General features: G+C 36.5%; 1 protein-coding gene across 3 annotated transcripts in view; it reads right to left on the reverse strand.

The window, feature by feature from the left end:
• Nucleotides 1-26,013, reverse strand: part of LOC136754889 (transducin-like enhancer protein 4) — a 70,131-nt gene that overhangs the window by 16,939 nt on the left and 27,179 nt on the right. For 2 of the 3 annotated variants that reach the window (XM_066711101.1, XM_066711100.1), the window contains 6 exons: nt 25,529-25,733; nt 23,622-23,638; nt 2,274-2,393; nt 2,043-2,096; nt 1,677-1,829; nt 1,166-1,298 (listed from right to left, as the gene is read on the reverse strand). In XM_066711101.1, coding sequence (XP_066567198.1) covers nt 1,166-1,298; nt 1,677-1,829; nt 2,043-2,096; nt 2,274-2,393; nt 23,622-23,638; nt 25,529-25,733 — 682 coding nt within the window. The remainder of the gene's footprint in view (nt 1-1,165; nt 1,299-1,676; nt 1,830-2,042; nt 2,097-2,273; nt 2,394-23,621; nt 23,639-25,528; nt 25,734-26,013) is intronic. The other variant, XM_066711103.1, reaches the window with a different exon arrangement.

Here is a 26,013-nt window from a genome sequence, read left to right on the forward strand (position 1 = left end):
GCTCCTGTCAGAAGAGGTGAAAGCAGAAACAAAATTAAAGTCACTTCTGCCTTCTGATAAACAGTTAGCATTACCTATCTTGAGTATAATTTCCATTGGTTTCTGCTCAGACTTTTAACTATGCTCATGAACTCTTCCTGAACTGAATGTCAAATTCTAATACTACAATGTATAAAAGTAAAATTAAATAAGGTTCTACATGTAAAATAGAAGTAATGAAAGCTGATTGAATCATAACATGTAATGAAAAAACCCCCAATAGATTCCTTGGGGAAAACAATGTTATAATAAGGGTCTCTCGTGATCCTTATTCCCAACTGATTTATTTTTAGTGGGAATTTATATATTAAAGACATATTAAAGGAATCCAATGTTTCTGTGAGATGGTATACTCAAACTTACAGGCTTTAATAATAAAACCAGGGTTCATTTACAACATGGGATGGAGGTAAGCAGTACGGCAGCATTAGTCCTGTGTGTAATGTGTAGCAACACTGCACAAATGTTTAATGTTCCTGTGAGTACTTGAAAGCAGTAGGGAAGATTCTCAAAATCATTAGAGGAGTTGAAGTAATGATCTAAAGCACAACAGAAATGAGCTATTCTAACCTTCCTGGTTGATAAGTCTGCCTTCACTGGCAAACAAAATTAATGTTCTGATCATTGGAGGCAACAAAGGCTATTTGGAAAAAAGACAATTTGTTTGATGATCTGAAAGAGAATTTTTAAGCCGGAACTTCATATATATTCAAAAACTTATAAGTCATAGACTCTTAGAACCAAGAAAATTGCCTATAACTATAACCTTCAAAACTATTTACTGAAAAAAGGTTTTTTTTTTTTCTTTGGGTGACAGTTTCCTAATGCCTTGTGGAAAACGCAGGAGACATTGTCTGCTGCCAACAGGCAGTTAATTTGCAAAGCTAAGCCGCTCCATTATTCAAGCTAGCAAAGCAAGAGAGCAGCCATACAATACCCGACACTTTCTTGTTTTAATTAAATAGCACTGAATTCTTTTAAGTACAACTATAGCAAGCTGAGCTTTCTGTAACGCTAGACAGGTCTGCCAGGAAAGCTGGTTCGCATAACACTAGACAGGGGGAGCATGCTGCCAGTAGCTTTGTAACCCTGCACAGCTTAGCAAACACTGAGCTGTTTTTCTTACCTAATGGGTCAACGCCTGGGGGTTTGCCAGGTACAGCTCGCAATCCTGGGGTGGAATTACTGCCTGGAGTTGGCGCGTCTGAGCGTGGAGTTGGGGTGCTTGATTTTGACACAGGAGTGGTAGATTTCTCATTCTAGAAATTCAAATAATCAAGATGAATTAATATTTTGCCTTTAATGTATTCCTATATTTCCCACAAAACACAAATTGGATAGATTTTCTGGTTTCAAACGAGTAAAGCATAAACTCTGCACAGAGCAATACATCATTATATGTCTAACAAGGAAACACTGCATTTAAAAAATGTAAACATTACAAGACAAGAATAAAAGGAATATAATTAGAACATTTGATTGACATTATGTTCTGAATGTAGACACTTTCTTTTTAAAGACCATTTGGTATGATGGGAAAAGGATGCAAAGGATTTCAACCATGAAAGTTAGTCGTGCTATAAGGTTCCTAGTCTTTACATAATGACTTTCGTAAAAAAAAAAAAAAAAATACTCACAAGGTTAAGCTCTTTGGATTTCGAAGAGGGTGTGCTACTGGATGAAGCAATAGAAGCAGGACTTATGGGCGCGTCTTTCTTGATCAGCCGGGTCTTATCCAGACCATTTTCACGGGGGGAATGTGCTGGGCTTCCTCTCGGAGATGCAGGGTCCTGTATAAAATGAGGCAAACCAAAGTTCACACATGATTGCTTTCTGTGTTTTGGAGAAAATACTCTGCCTCTTAAATGCTATTTCTCATAGCTGCTTTACCTCAGGCCTCAGCATCATAACAAACAATTTTAGAACTTATTACAGTGTGATGCTATTTACATTTATGTAACTTTAAATAAAATACTTATCCTTAAAAGGTAAATATAACTTACCTCATTGGAAACATCAACGACCAAGTTGTCATCACTCTTTTCCCCATCACTGTCCTAAAATAAAGAGGTTAAAAAAAAACGAGAAAAATCTTATGGTCTGCTTGCTGTATCAAGTCTTTTTTGTTACAGTATCCAAAAAAAACAAATGCAAACGTGACAAATCGAACCCGAGGAACATGTCTGGTTTCTCTTCCTCAACAGAAAACCAAATTCATTTACCATGACACTTACATATCGGGTTGCCAAATCTTTGTCATCTGTCTTCTGTTTCTTGCTATCTGAGGAATAATCGGTGGAGTTCCTGTGTTTCTCTGAGGCTCTGAAACTGGCCGACGGTGACACTGAAGAGCTCTGAAAATGAAAATGAAAATTCAGATTTGTTTGTTTGTTTGGTTCCCACACCCATACTTCTGAAAAACCATAAACTACTAGCTAACTACTTATTCCTTGTGGTTATAATCTCAGAGTGCAATTGGGTTAATTTCACCAAAAAATAAAACATGGAAACAAATCTATCTGTAGCTTTTAAAAACGAAATGGAAAAATTCTAATGATCCTTATTAAACTTTGAGTGGCTAAAATGTCATTCTGTCCTCATTAAGAGCTGATTATGCAGGTCTTCATTGCTGAATATTTTTGTATGACCAGCTGTGCAGCCACAAGGATAACTAGATTGCTCTACTAATCAGCAGTCAGGCCGAGAGAGTTGTGATCTTCTGTGACAGGTACGCGTTTTCTCATTATAAAACACTGTTTGACTCTGCAGTAAATCAGGTCCAAGAAGGAATTTCTGGCTAATTAGATGAGAAATATGCACAAAAAGTTATTCTGTAGTACTAACAAAATTAAACCAATGCATTTTAAATTTCCACCTGTTAAAAACATTTGATTGTCATACACTTAAAGGCCTTCACCGAGTTAAGTGGTTACAGAATTAGCCGACTGAATATAACTTGATACCAAAGAGTTTTTCAAGTGAACAATGCCAACGACTCGCATATATATATATTTTTTTTTTAAACCTATACAAAAATATGGATACCGTACAACTTATGTCACACAATGTTTGCAGATAGCTGGGAAATGAGGAGACTCCACGTGCCCAAGACTGTGGTTGCAGGCGCTCTGGTCTCATGCAATGACCCCATGCGGTCTTCCCTGATGAGTTCAAGTGACAGTGAGTGGCTTGGCCTCAGCACCCAGCGAAGCTCTGATTTAGCTGCCTAATAAAGCTACACTCCTCACTTTCCTCTGAGCCTGATAAAGGAGTTAATTACTGTGGAAGCTGACAGTGTTTAATTGGGCCATGTGCCAACAGACACTGCCTCCAGCCGAGCTGCATTCCAGGTAGGGGGCCATCAGAGTATCTCTGTGATGGGGAAAAAACGCTTTGAAACCCTTACAGAAAAACACAGCCAGGAAGCAGGTTGTGATTAGTGATTGTTTGTTTTACTTTTCTAAAACAAAGGCAAAGAGAATTTAATGCTCCATAAATATATATACATAACTATGTGTCTGAGCAGCTGATTTAGTTACAGTTTAAAACTGATGACACCAGGGTCTGTAGTTCAACCCCTGTCCGCTTCCATGCGGATAGGTTGGCCTCCAATTCTGTTCTGTCATGACTGAATGCACAGAATTTCTAGAGTTGCAGTCCGCTATGCCTCTTGGTGCAGGTAGATTTGATAAATATATACATATACACATACAGAATATATAGTTTTAAATCCCTATTCCCCATCACACAGGAATACATGTAAGGTTCAATCTGAACACACTGAACACACATACATTACATTTCAGTGTTTTTTTCCTTCTTTTTACTAGTTAAAATTAATTTACATGGTAGGTTATTAGGATCAAATTCAAATTAGGGAGTACATTATCATCTGCTTTACACCACCAAATCTTTTCACCAAAGATCACCTTCCCTCTGCGAGTTGAGTATTAATGAACGTGCAAATTAATTGTATGCCTCCTCGGATTATAATGTTATTTTATAAATCCATGGTTCGGAATGTATGTAGCTTTTATTCACTTCACTTTGACACTACACAAAACATCTATATTATTGTTAGGGCTTACTAAAAGTGTCCATTTGTAACACTTAAAAAGCATCTCTGCTTTAAGATCCCAAATGCTTAGAGCCAAGAAAGGCAATCTTTTTTTTTTCCTTTGGCAACACAAACTGACCAGAGAGGAATTTATAGATTTGTATGAAAAAGGATCTGCATAAATCATGAAATACAGTAAATAAGTATCTTCTGCTAAGCTTGATATTTAATAAAAACAGTAATATGTCAAGGAGATAAGGTAGGTGGAGAAAAATAAGACAAAAATGAATATAAAGCAATACAAATGTCAAAGCAAAATGGCAGAGCATATAACGTTGCTCTATCCCTGAAAAATAAGTGCAAAACAAATAGTATAAGCTGTTTTTTTTCCTTCTTCATTTTTTTTAAGTAACAGCTGAAGTGCTGCCAAGCAAAACCAGAAATCGGGACATTAAAATCACTCACAATACACGTACCCATTAACCTTCAACAAAGTAATAAGCCCATAAATTAAACCCTCGTGTAAATCTTTCATTAACATGAATCTAAATTAATTTAATTACATAATGACAGACTCAGGTGCTGCTTGACTACTGTTTTTCTGGAACTCTGCCAAACACAAAGACTATAATACATATTCCTCATATTTTCTTGCCTGTTTACAGCTTCTTTCAACTTCTTTGCTTTTTAAGGTAAGTAAAGAATGAAACCGAAAGCTTTCAATATGACAGGCCCTCTTGACCATGCCTTTGAAAAGCCTAATAATTGTAGGGCAAGTAGGAGTTATAGAAAATGGTAAGATGAAAGAGCACTGAGGAAAGTCATGACAATGGAGAATTGAAGGTGCACAATGGGTTTCACATTATCAGTCAATAGCTTATATTACTAAATCAATTACTTTATATAACCTTAATGCCCTTGTCATAAAGCCTCACTCTCAAAACACAAAATCAAAGGCACACTTTCTAAACATGAGCAAAATACAATTCTGAGATATATGCTGTATAAAAAAAAAAATACAAAAATACAAAGAATAATACAAAAAAATGGGATACAATCACAGAGGGTCACCTATATTGCCATTTTCTATTGATTTACTGACATGGTTTAAAATCTGGTCTATGTTATTGAAGAAAAGCAGTGAAGAAATCCAGTCAGTAAGTCAGCTAGACAGAGTGAAATCAAACCGCGGCAGTAGCAGTCTTGGTACGACTGTGTAGCTACAGGCTGTAAAATGGTTAGCTCTGGGAGACAGACGACCCCAAGGGAAATGGCTCCTTAGATAATAATGCCACACAGCACAAAACGGTCCACACACAGAGCTTCTATCACGTAGACGCCATTCCCCCCCACACCCCCTCCTTCAAATGTAGGTCGCAAACACCATGGGAACATTTTTCTTGTGCTATCTGCGACCTGCCTCGTTCTTGCAGACAGCGATTGAAAGCAATTACTGGGCTTCGCTCAGCCTGAACACCCCGAGGGAAGGGCCCAAATCTGATTTATTCTTAATAGCCATGGACTACTGCTGTATAAGTGTAGTACTGACTACATTCAGCATCAACTAGCAAACTTCAGCTCTACCCTTGCAACTTCCTCATCCTTTAACAGGGCACAAATACAAAAATATAGGAGAGTGACGATTCATCAATGAACGGTTTCAAAATGTTACGGATTTTTTTTTTTTTTTTTTTTAAATCAGTGCTATAATTGCCTATGACAGAAAGGCTAAATTGCCTGACTTGTATTTCCTAAATCGAATGTTCCAGAATCTTCATGTTAAATTATTAAAACAGTAGGTAACAATGGAGCCTTCTAATTGGCTAAGCTTTTCCTAGAAATAATTATAATGTCATGTTCTTAGAAGTGTTATGTTATTTCCCTTATATGATACTGGCATTACGGAAGATCAGGCTCATGGAAGAGCATGTGACATAATTCTTGTTTTTTCCAGGCAAAGATATATGAAGCATGTTCATGGACAGTTAAATTCACCCTCCCTGGAGTCCAGATTCAGTTACTATTATTAAGAAACCATCTCCTATGTATTTAAACTGCATTAGCCGCTTTATCCAGGGTTAAAGGAATTTAGCATGGTAAGCATCCACACTGCAGAGCATCTAATAACATACTAGAAAACCACACTGAAAGAGCCCTGGGTTGGTTGTTTTGCTAGAAGTTTTAGACGGGACATGCCCTATAGCGCTATTTCACTTGTGCTCCAATATTCCAAGATGCTCATAACAGTGCTATTCAGATTGAAGTGACCAACCAACTAAGCAGATTTCATTCTGAACCAAACACAAAACTATTAGTCATATCTGAATTGCAAAGCCCCTGAAATTAACAATCCGAGTCACTAACATTTATATATAAATGAATATTTTGGAATTTCATCCATCACCTTGAACACAAAACAAGCAGCCTAACTATTACAAATACAAAAGGCATACAAATGTTTGTACTTCCCATCTTACTCTGTGCAGAATGGTTTATTGATTTTGTTAAGTTTCGGGTTGCACAGTTAATTTAAAACACACATGATGCGTGTGCCACAAGAGATTTCTAAAACGTATTATGTGATTTCTGTATCGCTGCAGGTTTCTATTTCTAAATGTCTAATGTGAATTATAATGTAGGGTTTCATAATGCATGCACTTGAGCCATAAGTTTCAATTCGTGACTTAATGCACTTTTAATAGAAAGTGTACTGTACTTTAAAAGCAACAACAAATTGTATGCGAGTTGTCTAGAAAAAAAGGCATCAGAAAAATGTATCCACAAACACATATACATTTACAGGGCGCATCAAAAATTATGACAACTATGCAAATAACCCCGCAATTATGACTTCTGATCACTTGGTAACATGTAAAGACAGCACTAAGCTGTCAGAAACCGTTAACAGCTGCTATTTTTTTTTTTTTTTAACAAAGGAGATTCGAGTAATTGTACCAGGTTTGGCAAAATTATTTAAATACATTCTTTAATATTAAGCCCAAGTTTCTATTATGATTGTGACAATAAAATAAATAAAAAAAGACCATCAATGTATAGCAATGATTTATAACCTTATTTAGAGTGCATTTTTTAAGCTTATGTTGGGAAAACTATAATTAGTAATATTAATTAACATTATTAACCATTGTTGACAATGTATATACTGCCAAAGTGAGAGTCACTAGGATTCGATTGTGTTACATTAATGGGGAAGGAATGCATGAAAAACTGGCAAATATCTAAGTTCTTCTAGACTGTTGTGGGAAAAAGATAAGGATGACATATAGAGCATAGCTCAGGTGGACCAGAACATAAGATGCATATAAAAGTAACACATACACATCTTCCTCTATTGCAAATCAAGCAAGGAAAGCACTGTATGTACCAAGCAATAAAACGAGAAAGAAGCCAAAAAGGGTATGCAAACATACCCTTCAACACCTTCCTTGTTTCAGAGTCCTGCAACACTTCTGAAATTACCTATATGTGTGTCCTCCTTTTCCTTCAATAGCAATCACTGTTATTGTCAAGCACTCCTGTTATCTCAGCCTTTTGTTTGTTCCCATTTGTATCTAATGCCTTTGTCAACAACCCGACAAAAGGAAGAGCAAACAAGCAGCACAAACAGCAGGTCTAATGGCACCAAAGCTAAATCCCCACAATTATCCACCCAGCTGCTCAATCCATGTTCAGACTGTTTTCACTGACAGCACTGTCAACAAAGGGAGTGAAACCCAATAGCTGCGTGGGTCAATACTGTCACTGTAAACTCTCTGGAGCAGGAAATGCTATTGTTTCAGCAAATTCACAGGATAACTCAAGCACAGAGGGAGTGTGTGCGTGTTAGTTTTAGGGTCGGCTGCCTGTGAACCGCTCACCGGTGCTTGTTCTTAATGTTCCTTCTTACAAGGGATTGTTGTGTGGCGGCTAGAGGTTAATGTAAGTCTATCGGCAATTTGAAAGAGTGTGGGGGGTTGGGGGGCACATGCTGTGGAAGGAAACTGAACCAAAAGCCTCCACATACTGTTGTTAGACCAAAGAAAATAAAAATGATTAAGACGCAACTGTAAAATAGTCAGCGAGGTGACGGTGCACTCTGTTTATCTGTCAACCCACTGCAATTTAACACTGCCAGCTTGGGTTCGGGGGGGGAGTGAGCTGAAAGTTGACTAGGGAGGGCAGCAGCTTTCCAAATCATCACTGCCGAGGCGCAGGTGGGAAGATCGCCTTTCTCAAAGCCAGACTCTTAACAGATTTGGAATATTCCTCCCTTGATGAAATCTGTAATGCTGTAAGAGGTCAACAAATGGCAAATGTCATTGATGGGGGCAAGAATAAGCAGTTGTCTGCATATGAATCATTTCTCGAACATCTGAAGAAGTACAATATTGAGACGTTCCTCATGCTCCCACTGCTGTGAAGTATTGTAAACTACAGTCTGAGTTTAGATGCACTTGTATGTAAAAGCCCTTATTATCATTCTTATTGTTGAAATGGACAATTATATTTAGCTACAGTGTCATGCACATATGCTGTATAAATATAGACAACAGATGCAGCTTGTTTGTTTATGTTAGTACTTACAAGTCTTTTTAGTATTTGAGCACCAGAAAATGTGACTATATTGCACTAGATTGAATGTTAAAATTGTTTAATCCATTTTAAAGAGAGCAATCAATTTCTAGTTAATTGATCTTTTGTTTGTTTGTTTGTCTTCTACTGAAATGCATATCTCACAGCATAGTAGTCTAGACGCTTAGCTATTTCTTAGATAAGTTAATAAACTATCTGTATTTAAAAAAATAAAAGCCTGATATTCACAAGGTTAACATAAAGCATGAGAAAAAATGCCAGACACCCAGAGTCCCTGTATTATTTACATAGTTTAATCACCATCTGATAGAGATGTACTTTGAGCTATATTAGTTTTACCATTATAACAAAACTGTGCTTAATTACTGCTGCCAGAATCCATTCATACAAAAGTGAACTGAAGATTTTTGTATAAATATTCAGTTTGGTTTTGTCAAAGAATGAAAACAGGAATGACACAAACGTAGAGAATTCAAATGAAATATATGAAGAAATGTATGAAAAAAATAAAGGTGACTTTATACTCTACTTCAAAGATGTTGCTTTGGAAAATGTAAGGTTAACAATTATTCACAGCACTGCAGTTAGTAAACAACAGGTTGAAATGTCTGGTATATAGTAGAGTGCAAACATATTTCAGGCCTTGTGTTTATGGTAACCTGTCCTTATATGAATTATTGCTTGGAAAGTAATGGATATTTACCATACCTGCCAGGAGAACATTTTCAGATAGATTAAGAGATGCTACATCTTTTCTTGGTCACACTCCAAGATATTCATAAAACGTATTAACACCCTGAGAATCTAATCTACTCTTTTAGAAATAAATATTTAACAGCAGACTATCTACATTTGTGCTGTTTGTATGTGTATAATAAGAAACTTGTGACTTATGTCCCGAGAGAAAATGTCATGAAAAAGACCCAGCAGGCAGACTTTTACACTGAGTTCAGCTCGTTCATTTGACCGATTAGCTGCATTTTGTATTTTATCAGTACAGTCAGAATGATTACAAAATGTACACAGGATTAAAAAAAAAAAAAAAAAAAAACATAGCACTGACTAAAACACCTCTTAGAACAAAGTAAAAGGTTCTGGAGAGAGGAAGATAACATTTTCCTAGGTCTGCATGGCAATTTTAAATATTTCACAAGTTCCTCAAATAATTATTCCATCATGTACTCTTTCCAGCTGTTGCTGTTAACAGGCAAAGTGTTAAATATCTGCAAAATTTCAAATCAACAATAGAGAATGCATTTAAGCATTGCAAACAATCCACAAATACATGCGTTAATTATAACATGTATCACTTGGGGCAATTCTTTGTAAAAACTAATAACATATTAGGAATACTCGATCTTATATGTGTTGGCTAGGTACCTTTGTAATTAACCATCATTTATAACGTGGTTTTTTTTTTCCATGAAAGTACAATGCTCCGTAATTAAACAATTCTCTCTAGAACCATTCATTCTACCCTCGTTTCATTTCTTCTCACAAGAAAAATGATCAGCAACATGTTGCGATTTGATTGACACTAGTATCAATTGAAATATTCAAATATATTCTATCGCTAGAGGCACAGTGGCATGGGGTGCCTGTGTTACTGTTAATCTGGTATTTTGTCAGAGAAAAAAAGAACAGCTATAAAAGGGACAAACATGCAGCTATATTAAAGCTCTACGGAAATATGGTAAAATGAGTTCCAAATAAAACTAAATATTGATTCTATTTTGCTGAAATGTAGTTTATGCACACATTTCTGATTGTACAGTACCTCACAGGCATCAATACATATTCCAAAACAATCAAAAATACATACAAATAATCCTAATACTAGGCTTCCCTATAACAATGCAAGTTTCAACTCAGATGCATATTTTTGCATACTTAAGTCAGTAAAAAACTGGCCTCAAAACGGGCCTCTGATAAAAAAACCTATTAAAATCTATCTTCACAACACGCATTATATTTTATTTGTGTTCAGAAGTCGTGGGTCTGAACTGTGCATGGGTTTATGAGCAGCAGTGTGGATGGATGTTGATGTGGAAAGCGTGACACGGAACACTCCTCGCTCTCATATAACTATATATGACTAAGGTATTGCTTGATTCAGCCTGAAACTTTGTTTCGTCTCCTACCGTTATTTATTTATTTATTTATTTATGTTCCTTTAATGTATCCCAATTTGCCCTGCACTGTCAGGTCAGCTCTCATGGACCACTGTGCCTAACAACCTCATTCATCACAGTCCTACCTCCCAGAGCTCCTACTGTAGCTCAGCATAGAGCCACCTCCTGATTTTATGAAGAAGAAAAAAATAAAAATAAAATGTAGTAACACACCATTACAGCACACTCACAAAAATTTGAATACATAAAGAGGACATGCAGGCAGTATGAATTTCTAAAGAGGATGCTATACATTTCAACAGCAGGTTTTTATTTATTATTTAATTAAATCTTCCTTCCAAAAACTCCCACAACAGATGTTTACAGCTGCAGAACTGAAAACATCTGTCAGTAGCCATCTTTGGGGACTGCCACAGAGAGTGTGCTTGAGTTATAATGGCAGATTGATTTGTAGGCAGCAAAGACTCTTTACTCCTGCTTTGCTGCACAAGAGAATGAAAGGTCATACAAGAGAGAAGGAGAGGGTTAAAATATTTCATTGGGGTGGTCCAGTGACAGCGAGCCTCTCATTTACAAACACAGCCCTGGAGGTAGAGCACCTCAGAGTGGAAATACCAACAAAATATGGAGGGCAAAATAAATAAACAAACAAACAAACAGCAGCTCCTAACAAAGACACAGTCTTTCAAACGCAGCTTGAACAGCTGGATGCGACTAGTCTGGACAGACAGAGGGAACTAGAATAATAATAAAAAAGATTCAAATAAAGAACAAAAGCCATTATTTATAAATTTATCCTGACTATATATATATATATATATTTTTTTTTTTGCCAGACAGACCAATAAAACCTTCACTAATGCCTAGATTTACTAGAAAATTTTCTATTCATTTCCCCGCTGTAGCAGAAAGTAAGCTAATAACATCCCACCGAGAGTGCTGTCAGGCTAAATCCCTCAACCTCTGAAAGCGCTGCCTGGATAAATCTCACTTCACTTTTCCATTCCGCCAACCACTTAGGGCAGGGCCCTGGGGAACTCTCCAGCTTATCCCTCCTCACGCAATGTCACAGACACAAGCCAGAGTGGCCCAATCAGTGCAGAGAAAAAAGAATAAACTAAAGAGATTAATTCACAGATGTTCATGCATTTCACATACGCCGTGCCCTGTGGTCCGTTGCTAGGGCAACGGTAGACCACCAGTGTGCGTTTTATTGGCTTTATGAAGTGCATCTCAGGGACTATAGTCCGAGAAATGCTGCTTGATAATAGTGAGGCTTTCAGGAGCCTTGTTCTGCGTTTATCCACATTTAACCCGCAGAGCTTTAATAAAGAGCATTGCTATGCAATTCCTCCGAACAACAATAGGCAGAAAGGAGATGACAACAAAAAATATGAGGTGCAAAGGGGGAGGGTATGGTAATTGCTATTGTGTCGAGGTCTTTTCAACTGGAATGGTTTAAAATAATTCATTTTAAATTCCTTATCAAAGCCCTAACATTAAGCTGAAGGTGGAGGTTAGGGGGTCAGAGGTACTGAATGGGGGACCCACTTACTTACTAACTACCACTGGCTCATGAAAAAAAAGGAAAGGGCATGTTTAAAAATCATATGGATAAAGAAAAATCATCCTTCAGCAATTAAACGCTTCAGCGGCTTGAACCGGTTGCTATGAAGATAGGGTGCTAAACCAGGTCTTAAAGAGAATTAGCTTCCTGTAACAGAGGCAGGCTTACCATACGCAATATATTCATTCAAAAGCAAAATCTTATGGCTGTGGAAGACTAGAGGCAAAATGCTTGTGTATGATTATTTTGTTATTAGGGAGGATAAAAACTGACAAGCGGCAGAATAAAAACACATTTGAAAAATCTCTTTATGCATTTCAAAAGCTATGGAAACTTTGATTTAGCCCTAGTGAAATTACTGCTATCTTTAAACCTTATTAAAGTAAAATATAGAAATGCATGGCACCCAGCAATGCTACATAGGTCAAAATTCGTCTACATTATCCTCACAATATGGCATGGCTTAGATGTCTTTCACCACTGAACCATAGAGAAGGTGCAGCTACACAATATGTTCTGATTTTATTTTAATTTTTTTCTTCAGCAATAGAGGGATTTCAAAGGGGGGGGGATAAAAATAAATAAAAATCAATACATCTCCAAGGGGCATAGTACTGAAGATACGATATACATAGAAATTCTATATTAGTCCTCCAATATATAAAACAGATGCATCCATCCATGCATATACAAACACACAAAACCAGACGTTAGTCAATTCCTGATGTGTCCGTTAGTGATAATTCTCATTCGACTTTTTTTTTTTTTTTCCACGTTACTGTAATGAAAGACATTCATCATGTGTTTCTTATAGCTGAATATTAAATTTAATATCCTGCGATTCAAAAAGTCCCCTAAAGCACCAATTAGCTTGTAATTTTAAGGACATTATTTATGAAAAACTACTAAAACAGGCTACCTAGGATGGCACAACTATTGACAAAATACAACCATTTAAATCACCGTTGCAGGTCGTAATAAGACCAGTAAGGCTTCAGACCATAATTAATTCTATACCATGTCCTCATGAGCAGGATCAAACAGGACTAGACTGGTCTGGCAGGGGTGAGGCTGTCAGGGGAGGCAGAGCGAGAGCACCTTACAGAACAGTGGCATGCCTCAACTGTTGACTTACCATCTGGCATTAAGGAGGAAAAGCAAGGAAAAAACTAAACAAAAACAAAAAATGATAAAAGTATAAACTTGAAGCACAATGAAAACTTTGTGGGAGAAAGGGATACATAGAGAGGCTGTTATTTACAGGGAATAAGAGAAGAAAAAAAGAGGGGGGCAATCTAACCCCTAAGCACAAATAAACTCTTACTGAGAAGGCCTCCCCTGGTCTTTTGTGACATGGGGCTCCATGACTGACAGAAAGCCAAGGCCTCCTAATAGGATTTCCATATTATTTCCAACACCTGCCTAGAAGTTATTTGTTTATGTTAAAGGGGTCAGAAACAGCTCCTCAATTCAGACATCTGCTTCTAGGGCACTTCTTAGGAGACCAGGGAGAAAGCGGCTTTGTTACCATGGAGACCCGCTTTTTCCCCACTCTTTCACATTATTGGATAGTGTACTGTTTCTGATTTTGTTTTGCCTTTCAAAAGGCCAAGTGTCTGTCAACTGAGCAAATCAACTTTAAAGCCCACTACATTAAAAATCTTATTTGATCCCTTTCCCAGAGCTGTCAATTAAACAGATTTTTTTTTCCCCCCTGTTAAGCTGTATGCAAGTAATTGAAATGCATACAGTGAATACCCAAGGGTTTAGAGAGAGAGAGAGAGAGAGAGAGAAAGAGAGAAAATGCACAAAATGAGGATATTATAATAGTGACATGTTTTCCAAGTCAAAGGTTATCTGGTATGGAAATTTTAGGTTGTTTTTTTTAGAAACTGTATTTACTTTAGAAAAGTATTTTGATCTTTGTATTTGACGCCTTTGTTTGAGGCTTTAGCATAGTATTTCTAAAGTTAAAATCGAGAAAAGGCACATGAAGTGACCGCAGAATTTTGACAAGACATGGAATGCTGGCACCAAAGACCTTTATGCCCTTTTCTATTATTACATTTGTCTAACCAATTTAACACATTGACTGCATTGTCACCAGTCCAGCTCACAACACGCTGAATCACTCTAAGAGAAGTTTATAAAAATAAAACAGGAAGGACGCTCAAATGAACCGTCTTGTCAAGAACTTTTAAACCATGAATTGTGATTCCCCTTTATTCCCTTATTAGAACAAACATTTTCAAATTGTGTGGTTATGGATGTCAACCAAATCTATATCTGAGGTGGATCTATAGTATTCACCAAATGAATTATTATTAATATTATAAATAAATAAATAAATAAATAAATAAATAAATAAATAAATAAAAATAAACCCATCTCCTAGGAATATCATATACAGGTTTTGTACAAAGTGTGTTTGGTATCCATATCTCCAAATCTTATTGCAATCTGAGGTCATCTACAGGTAAACTTTACTTTTAAATCAAAAAGTAACTTTCATTTTCTATTTTGGTTGTAATGAAGTGTGGTGAACCCTGTATTCTGTGCTTCATCATAGATACCCTACAAAAACCTGCTTGTTATGTAAAGAAACGTACCTATATTACTTTAAAAAAAATTAAACAAAAACAGTTTAATTCCAAATGCTTAACTTATAGAAGGATACAATGAAGAATACATTAGAAATGGTCTCCTTTTATATTTAATACAACATTTCAGGGCAATTACCTGAAAATGTAATATGTTCTAATCATTACATATTAAAACAATAAATAGATAAATAAATACACATGGAAAAGGACAGCATGATAACCCAGAAACATGACAGTAGCTTAAAAAACAACCCTAACAAATGTATTATTTTAATCACCAGTCTGTTAGTGAGGGCTTTCTTTTGAGACTTTCCTGAGCTATGATGCATGTGTCCAGTGTCTGCCTGTTCTGCTTATGAGAAGATTCATTGTTGCCCTCAATATATCAGCTGGCTGGAGCTAATCGTATCAAATTTGATTTAGCCCCAAATGCACAACTGAGAATTAGCTGAATAGCCATTGCCACAAGGACCTCAGTGAATTGCGCTGGCCATGGCTATTTTGCTAATTCAGTATTCATTATCGTTTGAATACATCAGTCCTGCTGGAATGGGGCTTCCTTGAAAAATTGCCTCTTTACAATTTGCATTCATTTCCAAGGAACAGAATTTGCACCAAAGCAGTAGTTTGTCATAGATGTAAACCTAGATACCTCTTCTAGGATCTTCTAGGATTTAATAGAAAACAACTCCATTATTAAAAAATATACTGTGAGTTGTTAAAGTAGAAGTCGTTACATACAATAAGGAATGGAGCTGTCCAACATTTCTGAAAAATTAAACGCTCAGATCCCATATTTCAAATTTGCACCTCCTCTGCATAAGATGTTAGGGCAATCAAAACATACACACAGCACAGACCGATCACCACAACTTCTGTATGGAAATATTGTACTTTATTTAGAAATAATTGGATTGAATTTTCTGTTAATTTATGGAGGAACTACAGTGTACACTAACTATAAAAATAAAGGAATGATAATCTCCTCATAATCCATTAATGACAAAATGGGAGAGCTAAGCAAATGTTTGCTGCTGAAAAGGGCTGCTTAGGGGACTAATTAAGCATGGCACAGTACGACTCTTGATCTGGCTCGTTTTATAGCCATACATTCAGATATCTTTCCCAGGCAAATATGTTAACTTTGACTTCCTCAGCTCCACAGAAAGTCACGATTCAAGCAAGAATTGCCAAAAACATCTATACTCTACAGTTAACCAGGTGACATGAGTTAAATCTTGCTCTTTAAGAGGAACACAAATTTAAATAGGATATATTATAATTACTATTCATTTTATTTATTTGCTGTCATTCTACATAGTATTTGAGATAGACAGATCTGTAATAAAGGACAGCTATATTTAACCATTTTATGAAATATAAATGTCCAAGCATGTGTTCATATTTATCATGTGGCTAATTTCCTTACAACAGCTATAAATCTCTCAGGCCCTCCTTGATTCACTCATCATGGGAACTACTAGCAGAAACGGCATTAGGCTGCAAGTCTGTCTTGCAAATGGGAATAACATGGCAGTGGAATCTTATTCCATCTCTCTGTTCCCTGCAGACAGTTGTCTACTTCAATTAGAATTCTGGTTCCTGACTTCAGCTTGGATAAATTGCAGCACATCTCATATTATTCAAACCACTTTACTCATGTTTTACATTTCTTGCTCACTATGTAGTACAACTTAACACGTCCCCTTATTTTGATGAAGAGGAAGGTAGTGTGCCGATTTGAAGAATATTTGGTATACAAATATCCACAAATGATCAGATTCCCTTGCTCGGTCTCAAGCTTAAATATTTTCTTAATGACATACTCAAACTTAACTGCATCTAATATAGTAATCAGAAATAAATGTGCAAGCTTAGATATATCAAATCATTTGCACAGGATTTGCTTTCTGAAGCTGCAAGTTGTTTTCTTGCAATATCATCTCGGAAGCATAAGAGCACCACAGAAAGCAACTCTACAAGAGCTGTCATGGGAATAGGCCTACTGTAAACTGCTCATGCAGAGCAACAGTAGTCATAGTAATGGGTTAATTGCCACCAGAAAATCATACCTCTGTCTCTCTCAATGCATATTACCTTGAGAAGACAGTACTCAAAACTATTATAAAACAATATAACAAAAAAAATAACTTTAGATGCTCTAAAGCTTTGAAACCGTACATTTCAAAAAGCAGTAATTTTATATATTATAAATAACAGCTTTATAGTATAAAAAAAAAAAACTTTCAAAGCAGAGGTTTTTTTTTTTCTTTAAAAGATAAATAATTATAATAGTAATTTTTAAAAAAAATCTAATAAGGTAGCAATGAAAGTGAAACTGATGGTCTAATGCAATACACTGCGCTTTGCTAATTAATATCTGTTCTGCTTCACTGGGCAGTTTCTTGATTAGATTGTAACAAATATGTATGTCATATCCAATCACATCACTAATCTATTCACGTACACCACCTGAGGACTGGCCTTGCCCCCAAGATATTTCTTCATTTGTTCCACAAACAAACAATTAGAACACATTTTCTAGAATTAAGGCACCTGTTAGGATCCATGCTTCCGTTTGCCCAGAGGCGGAGATCAATTAATATATAACGAATTGCTTTAGTGCACCTACTGGAACAGAGCCCTTTAATGAAACACTATTTGCCAGCGACCTGTGATAATTTGCCATGCTTATTGTGGCTCCCTTTATTTTTAACATCCACACATATCTTCTACCTGTTAAATGTAAATAACGACCTGCATACTCACAGATACTGTTCATTTATCATGGGGTTATTATATGCAAGGCAACTCTCTCTTTCCAAGTTTGTTTTGTTTCCTCTCTTTGTTATTGTTTTGGGATTTTTAACCATTTTATGGTTAAGTAAAACCAGTTTCAGGATTAAACCCTGTGTTGACTAATCAGGTGTGCATTTTTGGAACCCATCGTGTCAAAAGAGATTACTAGTTGTCAGCCTTTAAGACTGTCATGCAGTAGTAATGCATTCGGAGATATAGAGACTTAGGGTAACATATACAAGTCCTCAAATGGTTAACAACTTGTATTAAAGATCTTCATCCAGTCTTTGGTGAAATATGACCATGTATGCGCACTGAATTAATGGACCCTTAGTGGACTCCATTAAGAATTCTTTAATACATAATTGCTAAGGCACCACCATTAAAATTATATTTTTTATATACAGTGCATCCGGAAAGTATTCACAGCGCTTCACTTTTTCCACATTTTGTTATGTTACAGCCTTATTCCAAAATGGATTACATTCATTATTTTCCTCAAAATTCTACGAACAATACCCCATAATGACAACGTGAAAGAAGTTTACTTGAAATCTTTGCAAATGTATTAAAAATTAAAAACAAAAAAAGCGCATGTACATAAGTATTCACAGCCTTTGCTCAATACTTTGTTGAAGCACCTTTGGCACCAATTACATGCTTCACTGCAGGGATGGTATTGGCCAGGTGATGAGCGGTGCCTGGTTTCCTCCAGACATGACGCTTGCCATTCAGGCCAAAGAGTTAAATCTTTGTTTCATCAGACCAGAGAATTTTGTTTCTCATGGTCTGAGAGTCCTTCAGGTGCCTTTTGGCAAACTCCAGGCGGGCTGTCATGTGCCTTTTACTGAGTAGTGGCTTCCGTCTGGCCACTCTACCATACAGGCCTGATTGGTGGAGTGCTGCAGAGATGGTTGTTCTTCTGGAAGGTTCTCCTCTCTCCACAGAGACATGCTGGAGCTCTGTCAGAGTGACCATCGGGTTCTTGGTCACCTCTCTGACAAAGGCCCTTCTCCCCCGATTGCTCAGTTTGGCCGGGCGGCCAGCTCTAAGAAGTACTGGTGGTTCCAAACTTCTTCCATTTACGGAAGATGGAGGCTACTGTGCTCATTGGGACCTTCAATGCTGCAGAATTTTTTCTGTACCCTTCCCCAGATCTGTGCCTCGATACAATCCTGTGTCGGAGGTCTACAGACAATTCCTTGGACTTCATGGCTTGGTTTGTGCTCTGACATGCACTGTTAACTGTGGGACCTTACATAGACAGGTGTGTGCCTTTCCAAATCATGTCCAATCAACTGAATTTACAACAGGTGGACTCCAATCAAGTTGTAGAAACATCTCAAGGATGATCAGTGGAAACAGGATGCACCTGAGCTCAATTTTGAGTGTCATGGCAAAGGCTGTGAATACTTATGTACTTTTTTTGTTTTTAGTTTTTCATAAATTTGCAAAGATTTCAAACAAACTTCTTTCACATTGTCATTATGGGGTATTGTTTGTAGAATTTTGAGGAAAATAATTAATCAATTTTAGAATAAGGCTGTAACATAACAAAATGTGGAAAAAGTGAAGTGCTGTGAATACTTTCCGGATGCACTGTACAGACCTATACACACACATTTGTAAGAAGCAGTTTCCAATGCAGAAACAGATCATTCTCACACAAAAAGACAAAGTAACCAGGCTCAACACCCAGCCTGTGGTTCAGATGAAATCTGCTGGGGTGCCATTTTTAAAGCAAGTGCACATTACTTAAAGCTAGTGCACAGGACTAAGGCAGCAGCCTTGTGTAACAGATGGGAGAAACTGGTCCTACTGCAAAATCATAACTCTCCATGGATTCCCAGTGATGCAGAATGGCCTCCCCAAGGTGAAATTATTAATACAAGTATCCTTCTGCAGGGTTTTCCTTGAAGGCAGAAACACATTAAGTGGGAGTACCTGTCTGTCTTTATAGCATAGCAAGAGAGGCTCCAGGAAAGGTGATGAAGAAATAAGATGCCAGCCTGAAATATTATGGATCTCTTTCTTATGGTCGGATACAAAAGCACAAATAAAACAAATTGAATACAAATCTGACTACAGGGGTAATGGTACGAGATTTCATGGTATGAAAACCGTCACACAAAATATCACGGTATTATGGTGTATTGCTAATATTTAATTTTTAATGTATTAAATATGTTTGATAAACTCAGAGACATATTAAAGGTGGGATATCATCATTTGTTTTACTTTTTTCAGAATTCAATGTTAAAGTACTGCTGGCAGGTCAAAACAACTATGTGTAGTTTTTATGTGGTCACACCAGATACTGCTCGCCATCTCTCAGACTGTTTTGCTGTACTAGTGCTGACAAAAACCCGTTACCAAACATAATAACGCACTCAAGGGACAGATATCATGGTGAATAGGTGTATAATATATGAATATATATGAATGAATATATATATGAATATATTCAGGAACGTAGCAAAAGCATCTCTGCATTATTAAAGCCTTAAAAAACTCCAATGACGAGCTATTTCATGCAGATTCCTGAGCTGGAAGACACGCCTCTCTGTGATGCGCTGCTCTGTGCTGCCACCTGGACCCGCAATCCCGGGACATTGAGACAGGACGGGGTTCAAAATTATCTGCTAAATTTAAATAAATGTGTTAATTATGCCTACACTCTCGCTAAAATTAATCAGGTTGCTGAATGACTGACTGGTCAACAAACAAGTAATTGAGATGATCAGTTCTACATCCCGCCTCCGAACAGCCGAGCAATTTTACTGATTGGGAGAGTAATTGCACATTATGGCAATTTTTAATACAGTTTAACAAACAAAAACTGAAGTACTTTAACGTAATTGTGTATACATATGAACAAATGTTATTATGATTGATAATAATGAAATCCATAAAAAGCATATTGTAAAATATATTATATACAATATTATACCATTATTTGCCATGCATGATAATTAAGTACTATTATTAATTTGAGCGAAGGTGTAGGAGCTAATTATCAGGTTAATTTCTCACAGTTAAGGAGTCTGTCTCAAAAGTGCAACAGGATTACAACTGTGCCCCACCGCATATTAATCGAATAAAATAAAATTAAGTGTATATGTCATCCTGCTCTCCTATATCTGATATCGGGGACTGTGGGCGTGAATTGTTGTCCACAACAACACTTTCACACAAAACCAACCAAGTAACATCACTTTCCCTGTCATCTGGCATTTAGCGCCAGTGGTTTAAATCAGTGAAATACCTGGTGTGACGTCACACACTCGTTCTTCCGGGTACATTGTTTTTTTTTTTTTAAACGGTCTAAGAAAAAAAAAAAAAAAAAAAAAAAATCCCACCTTATAAGCAACTGATGTTAAATGAAACTTTCAGGGCATATTTAGAAAAGTATAATTACAACTTTTAATGTTAAAAAAAAACACCTTTAATGCAATACCTTGAATGAGAAAATGGCAACAGTATGACAACCATCTGTTTTAAAACCGAGGTGCACCGTGAAACCGTTACATCCTTAGATCTGACATGAAGCTCTTGAATAAATAAATGAAAACATGCATACACATATGTAACTGTAGAATTACTTTTACATACATTCCAAACCCCAGACTGATTGTACACCCTATTGTGGACAAATAATTTTAAACAATAGCATTTCATTGTCTGTGTGGGCATTTTGATTATAGCTTCCACCCTCTCTATACTACCACACCTCTACGGTTCTCACCAACACATCTAAGTGGGTTGTTGGATGCGATTCCTTGAAGAGCAGGTAGAAACCACTAACACACCCTCCTGCGTTTAATGAGTCGCTAGACATCCTCTTCAAAGCAAATATGATATTTCACACAATTAAGCGTAGCAGAAGGTTGGGGAAATCAAACATACTCTGCTAACAATACAATGTTACCTGTAGTAAACGCAACCAGTTGGAGACAATTAGCAAGAGAGGGTTGGGATGTCTCCCCAGACACTGAAATCATTTAAATGGTGAGCAAAGGAGGAGGGAAAGGAATTCAGGAATCATGCATTTAAATTTGCCATTTTCATTTTATTAAATGGCCATAAATGTCTCTGTATTAACATCTGATAAGTATTGCTTGTTTGCATACAAGACAAGGGTAGGGATTCATTGAAAATTAAGATTTATTTTGTCATAATCATTATCTGTTTAATGGTAGAGACTGCTACCCTGCAGGAATAAAAAAACTTCAATCTCAACACAGACAGTGACTGCAAGCAAGTGGCACACTCTAGCTGTTAAGCATCACTGCAAGCTGCATAGTAGACAATCATAAAGAGCCTCTCTTCACACACAGGAACAAAAGGGGCAACCGATCAATAGTACAAGCGACAAACTGCTGCTCTGGGCAGCGAGGAGAACGTTTAAAGAAATTAGCAAAGTATTTTACCTTGATAGCCTGGCAGCAGTCCCTTAGTGCTGAAATAAATTACTCTGATGTTTTAAAAAGTCAGCACAGCAAGGAAATGTCACGGTTTACAGGAATTATCTTAAATGATATAACAATGCAGAACTAATAAGCCTGCCTTATCGCTAATTCAGCTTATCCAAAGGGTAAATCGGTACAGCAAAACTTCACCACAGACAACGGGTGTTGAATTCAAAGCATCCATTAATCCACGGTAGACATTTAAATAGAGTTCACATTTAAATCAACTAACTGCAAAACTAAGGGCTTTAAAGCCATATCTCAGTTTTTTTTTTCTTATAGCTTTACTAAGGAAATCTTAACTTGTGAATAACAATTCTATATAAATGCTGAATACCAATTTATGATGGCTTTGTGAAATGTGTCCCCAACCCACACACATAAGCATTTAATCTTCTAATTCAAACCAAAGATCCTTGGTGTTTCAAGAATCATGGCGAAGAACAAAAAACACAGCACAGTAAATGTATATCATCCAAAGAGATGCCAATAATATTATGTATCTATCCACATTGTTCCCAAAACTAGAAAAAAAAGAGCACAGCAGTTCTGCTATGGAAATCTATTACGCCCGTTTAATTTACACTTTGTAATTGGAGACTTTTGTATACAGTTTTAAAGGTTATGCCAACTTAAATTGCTAGTGTAATCACCAGCCATTTGAATTTAATCAGCCTGCTCCTCTGCCAAATCAGCAATGGAGAAAGGCCAATTTAGCTTCCTGCAGCCACCACTGAAATGACTAAATTCTAGAGGCACATCAGTTCTTGTGAGATAACCTGGATGCTATTTGTAGAAATAAGTTTGCTAAGGTTAGAAACAATTAACAGAACGACTTTTATTTTTCCCTTGTTATTATTTTTTAAATCGCCAAATAAAATACATATATATATATATATATATATAATTATTTTCCACTCCTGTGTTGTCTGCTACTACATTTTTGCCGATATTTTAGTTATTTTGAGAAAACGTATATAAATAAAAACAAAAACAAAACAGGTATTTATTTTGATTTCAACATGAAAATTATGTATAAGAAAAACAAATTGAACCCAACTGCACTCTGCACCTTTGTAAAGATGTTTACATTAACTCAAGTTTACATGATCGTCATGGGTGAAGAACTGCAATATGATTTGCTAATTTTTTTGCAGTGATAATGCAATAAAAACTATGTTTTAATTCATTAATATTTTGACAATCTCCATTGTTTAACACCATGCTTATAGCTGCAAGTGTAGTTATTTATTCTGTATAAATATGATGCATCAGTTTGATAGGATAGACAGAAAACATTTTAAAGTATTTTTTCTCTTAGAAATCTTTAACTTTGATTTTGCAAACATAAAATACACTTACCTTTACTGAGTCTCTATCTGTGTTTTTGTTGTAGGAAACATCGATAATGCAGCAGTTTTCAAAAAAGTGAAGAAAAAAAAAAAAAAAAAACATTTGAATTACGTTACTGAACACCAAAATGACAAGAATAAATACTGAACAAAATCCTCAAAGATGTGTGTGTATTTTAAAGATCATTGGACATATTCATAAACCACCTGTTGAGGGAAAAAACACAAAGCAATGGAAAGTGTCACATAAAAACCTTCAGAGGGGTCATTTAAGATTAAACACTTGTATTTATATTATAATCTTTATGTCAGAAAAGGGATTTAAAGATGAAATGTATTGTTTACTATTTTCAATAAAATAAATACCACAGAAAATGAAGTGTTTGCATAGTAAGATGGTAAATGCCGACAACCCTGCTTACAACTGAATACTGGCAAATGAAAACAATGTTAATTGGAAGATTTGCATAAGGAGCTTATTTCTTGACGAATGGAAAGCAGTCTAAAGAAATAGTTTATGTTGTCAGTTAATGTCTTACTATATGCGATCTGCCCGATACTATGTAGCTCTTTTGCATATGATTTGATTTTTAATGCTAATTAACTTTTCCAGCAAATAAAGCTTTCTGCCAGGAAGTGCATAAGAGAAGCAAATTTGCATCACGCCATGCCTTTGTGTCCATTGATAAAGCAATAGGACTCAATAGCAATATGATTACCATGTAATTTCTCCAAACTCAACACTGAGAATTATCCTCTATTTAATGTTGGAACACTCAGGTAGCAAGAGAATATACGCAAAAACAAGCATAACTAAACTTCAGCAATTTTAGTATACAATCCAAGGAAAGAGAAGGGTACAATCTGAAATCTCTAAATCCTAGCAGGAGAGAGAAAATCTGATCTACACCAGCCTATTACAGAAAAGTTCATAAATTAATGAATGAATACATTTCCCTTAAAACTGCATTACACTGATCACTAAACCCTGCATTAAATAAATATAAATACAAGGTGTGTGCTGAACGAATCACACCTCCAAAAGTAAAAAAAACAAGAGCGGAGACAAAAGGATCTGGGCAACTTGTGTCATAGAGGGCACTATTGAGTTTTCACTCAGCTCTATAAAACAGTCACTCTAAACAAAAAACTGCCAGCATTCTCCTGCTGGGCATCCGCCAAGTATACTTTTACAAATTTATTTATGAACTGCATGTGTGTGTGTGTGTGTGTGTGTTGTTGCATGTGTGTGTTGCCCAGTGATGGCCTGGCATCCCATCCTGGGTGTATTCCTGCCTTGCGCCTTATGCCTGCCTGGATCGGCTATGGCTTCCCCGCAACCCTCATCAGGATAAGCGGTTTCGAAAATGGATGGATGGATGGATGGATGGATTTAAAATTAGTTTCTCAAAACCTCTTTCTGTTCATTTATAAAAATGTAAAGACCTGTTCCTGTCTTACAGAGCACAGTAACCTCTGTAAGAGCCATGACATTATATACCCAGTGTAACTACGTAAGGGAAAATAAGTAATCAGAGTAAAGTAATGAATTAGTTTGAATTCAAAATAAGCAAACAGGAGCATACATTAGCAAGTCCGTCAATATAATTATATTTGTACATTATATATTTACAAAGTTTGTATTTCAGCCTCCAGCTGCATATTTAATGATATACTCATCATAACTACAATTAATAAAAGTATGACAACAAAAAGAAAAGGCTGGTATCCAGATTAGAATAGTCCTCTTTTAAAAGCAGTGCTTCTTTATGCATTTGGGGTTTTGATGTTGATGTCGATGTTTTGGTTTTGATTTGACTGAATTAAATTCAAGTGCAATGCGTGATGGTACTAATTTTAAACTTATTTCTTGGCGGTATAGATGAACATTATGGAGCACTAGAATGACTTTCCTACCTCTTTGGTGATCGTTGTCATGGTGTTTCTTCTCATCTTTGATTGGTAGCTGTGGGTGTCCCCCAAGAGCGTTGGAGAGGGCCAGGAGCCCCGCACTGCTGCCTACGGAAGGAATGGTGGGGGGCTGCAATCCCGTGGGGTGAGGCGTCAGAGGTACTGGAAGTCCATGACCATGTGACAGATGCTGGGCCTGAAGCTGCTGCTGCTGTGAAGAAAAGGGCCCAGATATTCAACCCATTTCAACATGCACACAAACACTATATTACACTGGGTCAAATTTACCAAGAACTTTCCAACAGTGACACCATAGTTTCTGAAAGGGAAAATGTATGGGTAGGAAGGGGGGTAATGGAAAAATAAATCATTGATTACAGCACTCAAGTTAGAAATATTAGGTTTGTCACAAAAATGGTGTTGTCCTTCCTGAGTGGCTCAGTCGGTAAAAGCGCAGACTGTGGTTTGCTGTTGTGATCCCAGCTAATGTC

Source organism: Amia ocellicauda, chromosome 8, assembly GCF_036373705.1.
Source record: "Amia ocellicauda isolate fAmiCal2 chromosome 8, fAmiCal2.hap1, whole genome shotgun sequence".
NCBI classification, from domain to species: domain Eukaryota; kingdom Metazoa; phylum Chordata; class Actinopteri; order Amiiformes; family Amiidae; genus Amia; species Amia ocellicauda.